At 43.2% G+C, this 12,391-nt stretch overlaps 1 protein-coding gene across 13 annotated transcripts in view; it reads right to left on the bottom strand.

Annotated features, from left to right (window-relative positions):
* Positions 1-12,391, bottom strand: part of RAB31 (RAB31, member RAS oncogene family) — a 111,801-nt gene that overhangs the window by 45,330 nt on the left and 54,080 nt on the right. For 11 of the 13 annotated variants that reach the window (XR_004345391.1, XR_004345390.1, XM_032602758.1 and 8 more), the window contains exons 4-5: positions 2,396-2,467; positions 1,216-1,322 (exon numbers count right to left, since the gene is read on the bottom strand). Coding sequence is in view for 7 of the 13 variants with exons in the window: in XM_032602761.1 (XP_032458652.1) it covers positions 1,216-1,322; positions 2,396-2,467 (179 nt within the window). In the remaining 6 variants the exon portion in view is untranslated. Of the gene's footprint in view, positions 1-1,215; positions 2,468-12,391 lie in introns of all 13 variants that reach the window. The other 2 variants (XR_004345392.1, XM_032602762.1) reach the window with 2 other exon arrangements.

Raw genomic sequence — 12,391 nt, 5'->3', positions numbered from 1 at the left:
TCCTTCCCATGACAAAAGTTAAACCATTCTTCTGGGAATTCTGGACAAGCAAGCTGTTTCAGGATTACAGGGCAGAAGGCAGAGATCTGAACTAAGGCTGGGGAGTTTAAAGATCTGTCCAGCCCCCAGAAAGACAAACAAGTAAGTGGTGGTTATGGCTGTTATTATAAACCAACCTGGTGCAATGTGATATAAAGCTTCTGAAATCCCAAAGAAACAGAGCAATTTGGCAAAGGCCATCTTAAGGGCTTTTGCAAGATCTTTCCTGTTCATTACACTTTGGTTTCATCAGGTTTGGATTAGCAAAACCTGAAGCATGTGTCATTGTCTTTACGAAAATCAACTACTCGAATTGCTGAGAATTAAATTAACCAGGGGATGAAGACAACACAAATTCATTGTTTTCTTTTTTATTTCAGTTTTATTTAGTAAAAATAGTTAGCTTATCAGGCTAGATAAAGCTATCATCACAGCTTTAGTCTAGGCAGACTGGGTCCCTACAAATCTCTCTCCTGGCAGAGGAAGTTCAACACCCAGTGTCTCTGGGGGAAGCCAAAATGTTCACATACGATGCATCAAATTCAGATCTTAGAACAAAACAGTGAGATCATATAGACCTGGCTACATCCTTAAGTTAAAGTCTAGAACTAAAACAAACAGGGATGCTGTGTTAAATGTGAAGAATTCTAACCCTCCTCACCATATGAAAATGTTACTAAAATGGTAATAGTAGAAATAATGACAGAAACAACAGAAAAGGTAACAATAAACAATAATAAGGGAATTCCCTGGCGGTCCAGAGGTTAGGGCTCCAAGCTTCTACTGCAGGGGGCACGGGTTCGATCCCTGGTTAGGGAACTAAGATCTTGCAAAAGCCATGCGGCATGGCCAAGTAAATAAATGAATGAATTAATTAAAAAAATATTAAAACCATTCAGCCCAAAGACATCTAGATTCGGGGTGTAACTGTACTCTGTACAGGAGATTTGATTTAAATATTCATGAGTGGGTGCTCCCTCAAATGTGCATCTCCCTATTATTTTTCCCTCAATTCTACTCTGGTTGAATAAATACCACCTTGATCACAAGTGAATGACATAAATTAGATTATGACACTGAGAACAGACTTAACCACACAGTTGTGACAGCCTTTTACGCACAGACATTCAGGATGGAGGACTTGAACTGCATAGACATTTTTTAAATGCATCTTACCTAATATCTGAGAGGTCGCACTTGTTTCCAGCGATAGCCATCACAATGTTTTCTGGACCATGTTCTTTCAGTTCTTTCACCCATTTCTTCAAGGTATGAAATGAATCCTAAACCAAAAGTGTAAATCAATCTTGGGAAAGACCCATCAGTGTAATATCTGAACCATGTAGAAATACAAACCCAATATAATTTAATGAAGAAAAATATCTTCAGGGGGCACACAAAGGTTAACATACTACCCCAGCCTTGGCACAAAATTTAATATTAGCTAAGTTATACTTACAGAGCCTGTAAAAAGTTCCCCTTCTAAAATGGAAACTTGAAGTTAAGATAATCATATTAGTCATTTTCTTTTATAAATAACATTAATGTTAGCCTTACCTCAACTTGAGTGAGACAAAGCTATAGGACTGAACCAATGTTCATGCTTAATCAGAAAAGAAAAAATATATACATACGTACACACACACGCACGCGCGCGCATAAACGCACGCTTTAGAGTCCTATTTTCCTAACTGCTCTTCTCTCACAATGACCTCCAGGAAACAGCCAAGGTAGCCGCCCCATTTAGGAAGCAGTGGTCAGGAACTCACGGATGGTCACAGCATTGAATTAGTTAAAGCAGTTAACTAAGTTCAGTTAAGCAGGTCCTCAACGCTGAGTTCCAGGAGTGGGGGAAATGCCAGCAGACCACTGCCGTTCTTCATTGATGGGTATCTTGGGTCCTCAAAATGATAACTAAAAATACATTCATCCCATATGCACGCAGACACACTATACATATATAAACATCATCCTTGGCGTTTCAAGTTGTATGATTGAAACACTAATAGGAAATAAGTGTCTATAACCATCAAACATGCAAAATTTAAAAGTAATTTTCCTTTTCCTAAAAATCTGACATTCTGGAGACCAGTATTAGCAGGCATAACCTTGCCCTTACAAAGAGTCAATTTTGAAAGCGAATGATCATTGTTGTTTATTTAAGTTAGCAGGTAGATTTGAAAGGCTTAGCTACATATACATGAGAGAAACTCAAAATTTGGTGTTCACTCACCCCAACCAGCATACTGCGGAATCTCACCCCAGGCTGCTGGTGAGACTCACTGATGTCTCTGCCTTGGTCTTTCTAGGGGGATCACCATAAATGGCACCTAAATTCTAAAGGGGACCTTCTTACCTGTTTGGTAATATCATACACTATGACAGCTGCTGCGGATCCACGATAGTACATGGGAGCCAGTGAATGAAACTGTTCAGGAACAATGGATAGTTTTAGGCCAAAGTGAACATACTTTATGCAACCCCAAATTAAACATAAAATTATCACCCTACATCATCCCTATAGGATCCCTAGAATTTCCCCAGAATTCAGATCAGATGATAAATTTTCCTCCTCAACGGCACATTCCCTTGTAGTTTATAAACCATGAGATTCATTCTTGGGAAAAGCCAAAAATAAACGTTACTTTCAATGTTGCTATCCTATGAAGTTTCTTTTCTCTCCCGCTCATCACTTATCTAATACGGTGGACCCAGGGCAATCTCATCAGGATGATACAGCGATAAGATGTTTGCCAGGGGAAGGAAAAGACAAGACTGGCACAAATCACACCACCCGGGCCTGGCTGCTAAGGAAGAGCACTGCAGCAAGGGCATCTCGGCCCCCGCCCTCGGGTCTGGAAGGCTGCCGTCCCACAAATTCACAACAAATGGTTAGAGAGATGAGCTTCCTTCCAAATGTGAACAGAGCAAGTGTTGCTGGTCATGAGAATCATTCATCCCCAAGCAGGACAGATACTTATCCTGGGGATACATACAGATTTTATGTATATTTTGAAGAATATATCTTTAAATATATTTGAATATATCTGAAGCATATATCACGGAGGTGTTTTGAAAGACAATAAGAAAAAGATAGCTCAATAGAAAAATGAACAAAGGATATATATAGATGGATAAATCACAGAGGAAGAGTAATAAATTGCCAATAAATATTTAAAAATATGTTCAATGATAATAAAAGAAATAAAAATAAAAGCAATGATAGGGTATTCATTAATTTATTAAGTATTAAAAAGATTGATCATATCCAGGGTTGGTGTGGGTTTGGGGCAGGAGGCACTCATACACTACACAGGAAGGTATTTTAAGACCTGTTTATGGAAAGATGCTCAACACCACTAACCATCAGGGAACTGCAAATCAAAACCACATAAGATATCACCTCGCACCTGTTAGAACAGGTATTATTAAAAAGACAAGAAATAACAAGTGTTGGCGGGGATATGGAGAAAAGGGTACCCTCATACGTTGTTGTCTGGAATGTAAATTGGTGTAGCCACTATGGAAAACAGTATGGAGGTTGCTCAAAAGATTAAAAATAGAACTACTAAATGGTCCAGCAATTTCTTTTCTGGATATTTATCCGAAGAAAACAAAAACACTGACTTTAAAAGATATATTCGCCCTCATGTACACAACAGCATTATTTACAAAAGCCAAGACATGGAAAAACTACCAGTGTCCATCAACTGATAAATGGATCATCAATAAGATACGATACACACACACACACGCATACACACTCACATATACACACACACCACACACATATATAAACACACCACACACACACACAGGAATATTATTCAGCCATAAAAAAGAATGAAATCTTGCCATTTGCAATACCATGGAGGGAACTTGAGGGCATCATGCTAAGTGAAGTAAGTCAGTCTGAGAAAGATAAATACCATATTATCTCACTTCCATGTGGATCTAAAAACAAAAACTGAATTCACAGATACAGAGAGCAGACTGGAGGTTGCCAGAGGCCGTGGGTAGGGGTGGGCATAATAGGTGAAGGTGGTCAAAAGGTACCAACTTCCGGGCTTCCCCGCCAATGCAGGGGACATGGGTTTGAGCCCTGGTCTGGGAAGATCCCACGTGCCGCGGAGCAACTAGGCCCGTGCGCCACAACTACTGAGCCTGAGCTCTAGAGCCCACGAGCCACAACTACTGAAGCCCGCGTGCCTAGAGCCCGTGCTCTGTAACAAGAGAAGCCACCGCAATGAGAAGCCCGCGCACCACAACAAAGAGTAGCCCCCACTCTCCGCGACTACAGAAAGCCCCACACAGCAACAAAGACCCAACGCAGCCAAAAATAAATAAATAAAATAAATAAATTTATATAAAAAAAAAAGGTACCAACTTCCAAGTATAAAATAAATAAGGCAGGGGAGGGAATCAATAGCATAGTGACTATAGTTGATAATACTGTATTGTATATTTGAAAGTTCCTAAGAGAAAAGATCTTAAAAGTTCTCATCACAAGAAAAAAGAATTGTAACTGTGCAGTGACGAATGTCACCTAGGATGTGAACTAGACTGTTTGTGGTGATCATTTCACAATACATACAAACACCGAATCACTGTGTTGTAAACCTGAAACTAACATAATGTGGTATGACAATTATACATCAATTTTTTTTAAAAGTTAAGTACATAGAAGCAAAGAAAAGAGTGGTGGTTAGCAGGAACTGAGGGCGCTGGGTAGGGGTGGCTGGGAACACACTGATCAAAGGGGACGAGGTTGCAGCTATGTGGGTAAGTCTAGAGATGGAATATACAGCGTGATGACTGTGGTTGATAATACTTGAACGTGGAAATTTGCCAAGAGAATAGCTTTCACATGTTCTCACCACTTAAAAAGGGTAACTATGTGAAGAGAAAATATGCTAATTAGCTTGACTGCAGTAATCATTTCACTACGTATACATACATCAAATCATCATGTTGTACACCTTAAACATATACAATTTTTATTTAAAAAAAAAAAAGAGATCTTCTTTCAAAGCTACTGTTGGTAACATATAACAAAAAGTTGAAATGTGCATATCGTTTGACCCCAAAGTTCCATTTCTGTGATCGTCACACAAAGATCCTCATCCCTATGTGGTAAATGGGAGAAAAATATTCAAAACAACCCAAAGGTTCATCATAGAGAATTCATTAACATTGTATGTATATCACGGAAATGCCATAACCATTAAAACGATGGTGAGGATTTTTATTTATAGAAGATATCCTTGACATACCATTAAATGAAAACAACAGTCTCAGAGCAGCAGACGCAGCATAATATAATTTTGGGTAAAACGTGTCTGGGTGGGTCCATGTGTATAAGCATAACAGAAGGTTTCTCAAAATGTTAACAGTGGGATTTCTCATCACGTGTACCTTTTCCTCCTAAGAGTCTGTACTGTATAAATTTTTATGATGATTTTTAAATGATTTTTAAATTTTCTAAAAGCAGCCATATTTCAGCCATAAAAAATAATGAAATAGTTTTCAGCAACATGGAGGGATCTAGAGATTATCATACTGAGTGGATGTAAATCAGACAAAGACAAATATCATATGATATCACTTATATGTGTAATCTAAAAGAATGATACAAATGAACTTACTTACAAAACAGAAATAGACTCACAGACATAGAAAACAAACTTATGGTTACCAAAGGGGAAAGGTGGGGGGAAGGGATAAATTAGGAATCTGGGATTAACATATATACACTATTATATATAGAACAGACAATCAACAAGGACCTACTGTACAGCACAGGGAACTCTACTCCATATTCTGTAATAAACTATGTGGGAAAAGAATCTGAAAAAGAATGGATATATGCATATGTACAACTGAATCACTTTTCTGTACACCTGAAACTAACACAACATTGTAAATCAACTACACTCCAATATAAAATAAAAATAAAATTTTAAAAGAGAAAAAGAAATAAAAATAAAAAGCAGCCCCGGTGGCGCAGTGGTTGAGAGTCCGCCTGCCGATGCAGGGGACACGGGTTCGTGCCCTGGTCCGGGAAGATCCCACATGCCGCGGAGCGGCTGGGCCCGTGAGCCATGGCTGCTGAGCCTGCGCGTCCAGAGCCTGTGCTCCGCAACGGGAGGGGCCACAACAGTGAGAGGCCCGCGTACCGCAAAAAAAAAAAAAAAGTAGCCATATTTACTGGGGAGTCGGGGGGAGGGGGTAGCAGGGAGAGAAAGTTCGGATCCTGATGTTTTTCTGGCAAACAACAAAACCATCGTTCATTTTTACTTCCCGTGCAATACTTTTCATTGAATCAACACTGGCCAAGGTGAAATGATCCTATTTGGAAATTGGAAGCACACCCAAAGCCGAGGATTCCTTCTACTGCAGGATGCTAGTGTGGCCTCACCAGAGTGTGCAAAGAAGCAGGCCACCCACCCCAGCCCCACGGCCCTCGTGCAAGTCTCCACCTTGATGAGAAACTGCCCTGCTCCTGTGTGGCTTTCGGAAAAGGGAATGGGTTGGATGGAGCTCAGGATAGATCCAGGAGTTCCCAGCTGGAGGACCATGGCCGCTGACCAGGAGTCACTGAGGACAGAGCCTTTCCATAGGCACTGGCTGCCCAGCTCTGTGTTTGTTGTCCTTGTCAGGCATCAAAAATCTATTTTCAGTCCATCCTTTGGCAACCCATTCCAGATACAGAAACCAAAATCAGAATTCCTGCCATAAAGGAGAAAAAAGCCATGTATTTTTTAAAACATTCCTGCTTTGCTAATGGAAAGGAATACATAGAAAGTGTCCTTTTAGCCCAATTATATAAAATGTCTATTTTTCCAAAATAGCCTCCGTCTAAGAATGGTCCACTTACACACTCGAAGCAGGAGAGTCAGTACAAAATGTATACACAAAGAGGATCCAATCGTGGATTTTCTAAGACAGAATTCGTTTTCAGCCGTAACACCGTGAAGTAAATCTGAAACGGTCACTACTGTGCAGGTCGCATGAATTATTTACTAGAGCTTTGTATATAATGCATTACTTGCTCTTTCCTTCCTCCAAATGGATTCATTTTGAAATAAATCTGTTGATGAAGCCACTTAAACTTTATTACCAGGGACCTGGGGGTTTTAATGAGTTAAAGTTCGTGTCTCAGTTCCAAAACCCGGTAATGCGTTGGCCAAAGGATAATGTTTGTGGAGGACAAAAAGATAAATCATGTCTGGCCTACAATGTGTATACTTTTCCCCTACAAATATAAAACAAAAGCCACAATCAGCCTCAACACTCAATATGACATCATTCCATTTCCGTGGGGTTGGAATTAAGACTGATGAAACACTCTTGTAAAAGATTCTTCTAGAAACAAAGTTCTCAATCACAGGAGGTTGATAAAGCTTTTTTAAAAATCTCACCTTGAAAGGTTATTTGAAAATCAGCACAATAGGTGCCAATTCAAAATCCCTTCTTCCCTAACTATCCAACAAAACATCAAGAATGCCAAATTAAAGTGTTCAGATAATTCTCAGGTGACATTTGTTTAGAAGAAGCACAGGCATTGTCAACAGTCAATCTGTCCCTCAAAAGAAGAGGCCGTTTGGGCTTCCCTGGTGGCGCAGTGGTTGAGAGTCCACTTGCCGATGCAGGGGATGCGGGTTTGTGCCCCGGTCCGGGAAGATCCCACATGCCGCGGAGCGGCTGGGCCCGTGAGCCATGGCCGCTGAGCCTGCACGTCCGGAGCCTGCGCTCCGCAACGGGAGAGGCCACATCAGTGAGAGGCCCGTGTACTGCAAAAAAAAAAAAAAAAAAAAAAAAAAGAAGAGGCTGTTTATGTCCATGTGTGTGACTGTTTGTAATTGTTGGATGTCTACAGGGTAAGGGCAAGGGAATGGCCTTCTCTGAGCTTCTAAGACCCTCAGCGTTCACAGGTGCAAAGTGCTGCTCCCACTTCCAGCAATGGGCAAAATGGTAAGTGGGCATGACCTTTCTGGAAAGCATCTGGACAATGTATTTAGAAAGTCTTACCTAAATGTCCATCAACAGAGGAGTGGATAAAGAAGATGTGGTACATATATACAGTGGAATACTACTCAGCCATAAAGAAGAATAAAACAATGCCATTTGTAGCAACATGGATGGACCTAGAGATCAACATACTAAGTGAAGAAAGTCAGACAGAGACAAATATCATAGGACATCACTCATATGTGTAATCTAATTTTTAAAAAGGATACAAATGAACTTATTTACTAAACAGAAACAGACAGACAGAGAAAACAAACTTATGGTTACCAAAGGGGAAATGTTGGGGCGGGGGCAGGATAAATCAGGAGCTTGGGATGAACACATACACACTACCATGTATAAGACAGATAACCAACAAGGACCTACTGTATAGCACAGGCAACTCTCCCCAATATTCTGTGATAACCTACATGAGAAAAGAATCTAAAAAAGATTGAAAATATGTATATGTACAGCTGAATCACTTTGTTGTACACTTGAAACTAACATAACATTGTAAAATCAGCTATACTCCAATAAAATTACAATTCTTCAAAAAGTCTTGAAACATTCATATGCTCTGACTCAACAATTCCACTTCTGAAGGGGATGATCAGAGGTGGCCTCAAAGAAACCAGAATTCATTCTAGAATCATCAGTAACGCTGAAAAACTGTAATCAACCTCAGTGTCTAACCATCGGGGACGGGAAACGTCACTTTGGCTTAGCCGTATGATGGAATACTGGGCAGCAATTACACTCAAGTTTCTGAAAAATCTGAAATGGCACGTGAGGCAAGATGGCTTAGGATTTCCCAGGGAAGGGTTTTCTGCAGAACTCTGTGCCGTTGAAGTACTTTTTGGGAAAAAGGTTTCTTGGTCATGTACGTTTGAGAAACTCTACATATTACAATGTTCCCCTGGAGGTTTACGGAGTTTTATTAGTACATGAAAGGCTCTGAAAATGTCTGTAGTAAAGGAACCTATTTATTTTGCTCTTAACTCAGAATTTTTAATTTACTTTTTACCTTTTTTCAAGTAATATTTATTAACATCTAGGGACCTAGTGAGTGTCCTGAGGACCCACATTAGGGGCACAGGATGAAGACCCAAGACAGTGTGTTGACCTGCGTCTGGCTCTGTACCGGTTTGGGGGTGGCGGTGGTGGGGCGTGGGTGGTGACAGCTCAGGCTTTCCCAGCTCTGTGAGGACACTCACGGTTCAAGGTGAGACAGGCTCTGCGTGGAACCTCCTTCCCCTGCCCTGCTCTTGCCATACCAGCAAAACAAAGCTCCCTTCTTCCCATCCCACAGCATCCTTTGTGTGCCTACACACACACACACACACACACACACACACACACACACACACTCAGCACACAGGCAGAAAGTGTTACTCCAGGAAACCTAATCCTTTAGACCACCCAGTCTGCTTCAGGCAAAATTCCTTACACGCAGGTTGGTGGTGACATAAATTCCAAAGCAGCAAAATTCTGCACATCAAGGATGAGCAGTGGTGGAAAATACACGAAATTTCCAAACAAGGATAGGCCCCAGCTGGGCTCTCTCTCCCCAGATGAGTAACCCAAGCCAGAGGGCTATGGCATCGGGTCCTGGAACTTCAGGGATTGGTTGTTTTAGGATTTTCAGAGAACGCTCTGTCCCTGGTGAGAAGCTTCCACGCAGCCTGGGAGCCAGTGCTGGTCTGTCTCGGGGGCCAGCGCTCGAGCAGAAATTCTCACCCTCCCCCAGAACACCAGGGCCACGCACACTCAAGGGCAGAAGCCAAAATACATCCCGAGGTCCCTCAGGATTCAAACAAAGAGGGAAGTGGTAGAGGAAAATTCCTGACATTCCGACATTCTCAGCTGGCAGAAGTTGAATGGAAAAACCACTACTGAATGTACTTTCTGTGTCATTCAGAAGAGCGTTTCTAAGTTTTACACAGACCCTCTCTCTCCACAGAAAAGCAGCGGCCTATTTAATATGCCTACTCAGATGCCCTAAAATCCGATAACACGTAAAGTTTAACAGAAAAGCCTATTATAATGGTTATTTCTGAATAATGCCATTATAGGCAAACCATCACTTGTTTCCATATTTCCTAATTATTTTTTTTTAATTTTTTAAGAAGATACACTACTTTTGCAATGAGAGGGGATTTTTTTCCCCCTCTGCTTTCTTTTTTCTTTTAATGTGCCAGTTAATGTCAAAGGGCTTCCTCTGCATTCGGAGATCAAAGGGTTAAAGCAAAAGTCCCAGGAGGAAGCTGCGGTTTAGGGTCACCTGACAAGGTGTGTGCAAACCTTCTGTAGCGGAAAATGATATGACCAAATCCAAATGTCTTTCCACAAAAACGGTGTCGGCGTGGGAGTAAGGGGAAGAGGATCAGTGTGTTTTAAAAGACAAGGTCGTGAGCTGGCCTATTCTGATCCCTAGAATAATGTGTAAGACAGAAGTCGAGGTTTCAAAGCGCTGTAGCAATTCACGTTTCTCCCACCCATGAAAAACCCAACCACGGGGACCCTCGGCTCTCAGTCCAGTTGGCTGGCGCGAGGGGGTGGGGAGCGGTCCTATAAGTGCAGAACCACGTGTGCCCCACTTGCCCCTAAATCATCAGAGGAAAAGCGGTGATGGGGTCACGTCTCCCCCTCTCTCCTCCAGGCTCTGCGTCCTCGGCCCTCTGAGCTTCAATGTCCCATCGTGGAGGCGAGTCCCCCGCGGAGTGGGACCACAGAGCATCACCCGGGATCGTACCCGAGCTGGCGACCCCGCACTTACAGGTGCCGGCCACCCCGGTGCCAGCAAAGCTGGCCCTCGATGCAGCCACGGGGAAACCTGCCCCACCTGCCCCCACCCCGTGCAATCGCCTTCCTGAGCCCAGGTCGGCCTCCCGTGACCCACTGTCCCAAAGCTTCCATCAGTGCATTTAGATGTGGCCGTGGCCTCCACGCTGGCTGCACAGCGGGGGCTGGGGGATGCTATCTTTTACTGCTGGGTTGTGATATTTGTTTACATACACTGTCGAATCTATTTTTAACTTTTTATCGTGGAAATTTTCAAACACACACACAAGAAGAGAGCAGAGTATAAAGCACGTCGGTGCTCTTATCCCCCAGACTCAGCACCCCTGACCCGCGGCCCCTAATATCCGCCCCCCCTTACCACCCAGCCCACCCCCACCACTGGAGTCCAATGCAGCAAACACTTGACATCATATCATGTTAACTGTAAAGCATAAGGACTTTTCTTCAAATATAAGTCAAATTGTGTCACCTTCCTGTTCAACATCTGTCTAACTTAGCATAAAATCCACCCCCTGGACTGTGGTGTCTAAGGCCCTCATCGCTGGGGCACCAGGCCTGAACCTGCAGCCACAAGGAGTCCCAGGTTTTTCCCCCAGCGGGACCCTCCTCCACCCACACCCACATGGCTCGCCCCCTCCTTCATTCACACATTTCTCAGCTGCCACCTCCTCCGAGAACCTTCGGTGACCCCCTATCTGGGCAGCAGCAGGAACTCAACAAACATTCAGAGACTGAACCCACAGGATGAGCCAGTAACCCTGTGCAGGCAGGCTAGACAGGGGGATGGGGTGTGTGTGTGGGTGTTCCCATTTTACAGATGAGAAAGCTGAGGCTCCGGGTGATTACGTAAATTGCCCACAGACACACTGCTCTTAAAAGACCTTGAACACAGGTCTTCTGACCCCAAATTCCACGCTTTTTCCACTCATCAGCTGATTCTCTGAAATGAAGCATTGCTTACAGAGATGAAGATACGGGTTGGCACTAACTTTACTCATTCGTTCATCAGCTATCACCTGGACACCCGACACGTGACAGGGACCGTTCTAAGCCATGGAGACTCAGGGCTGGTAGGTAGGATAACAGCCCCCAAAGGTTTCCACCTAATCCCTGGACCTGTGGTGATGTTACAGTGCACAGCGACGGGCACTGGGTTCCTGGCCAGCTGATCCTGGGATGGACAATTACCCTGGGCTACCAGGTGAGCCCAGTGTCATCACAAGGGTCCTCTCACATGGAAGAGGGAGGCAGGAGAGTCAGAGAAACTTGAAGATGCTCTGCTGCTGGCTTCGAAGATGGACGAAGAAGCCACAAACCAAAGACTGTGGGCGGACTCTGTAAAAGGCCAGGAAACAGATTCTCCCCAGAGCCTCTGCGAAGGAACCTGCCCGGACCTGTGAGAGCGTGAGCCCGGGTTGTTTGAAGCCACAGGAAACAGAGAAGGTGAAGAAGACAGACAAATCCCCGTCCTCCAAAGTGCACATTTTCCTTGGAGTGGAGGGTGGAAGCGCTGCCTCCAGAGGGGCTGTTCTGGAGA

This window comes from Phocoena sinus, chromosome 14, assembly GCF_008692025.1.
Source record: "Phocoena sinus isolate mPhoSin1 chromosome 14, mPhoSin1.pri, whole genome shotgun sequence".
Classification (NCBI taxonomy): domain Eukaryota; kingdom Metazoa; phylum Chordata; class Mammalia; order Artiodactyla; family Phocoenidae; genus Phocoena; species Phocoena sinus.
This window is presented reverse-complemented; position numbering and strand designations above follow the sequence as displayed.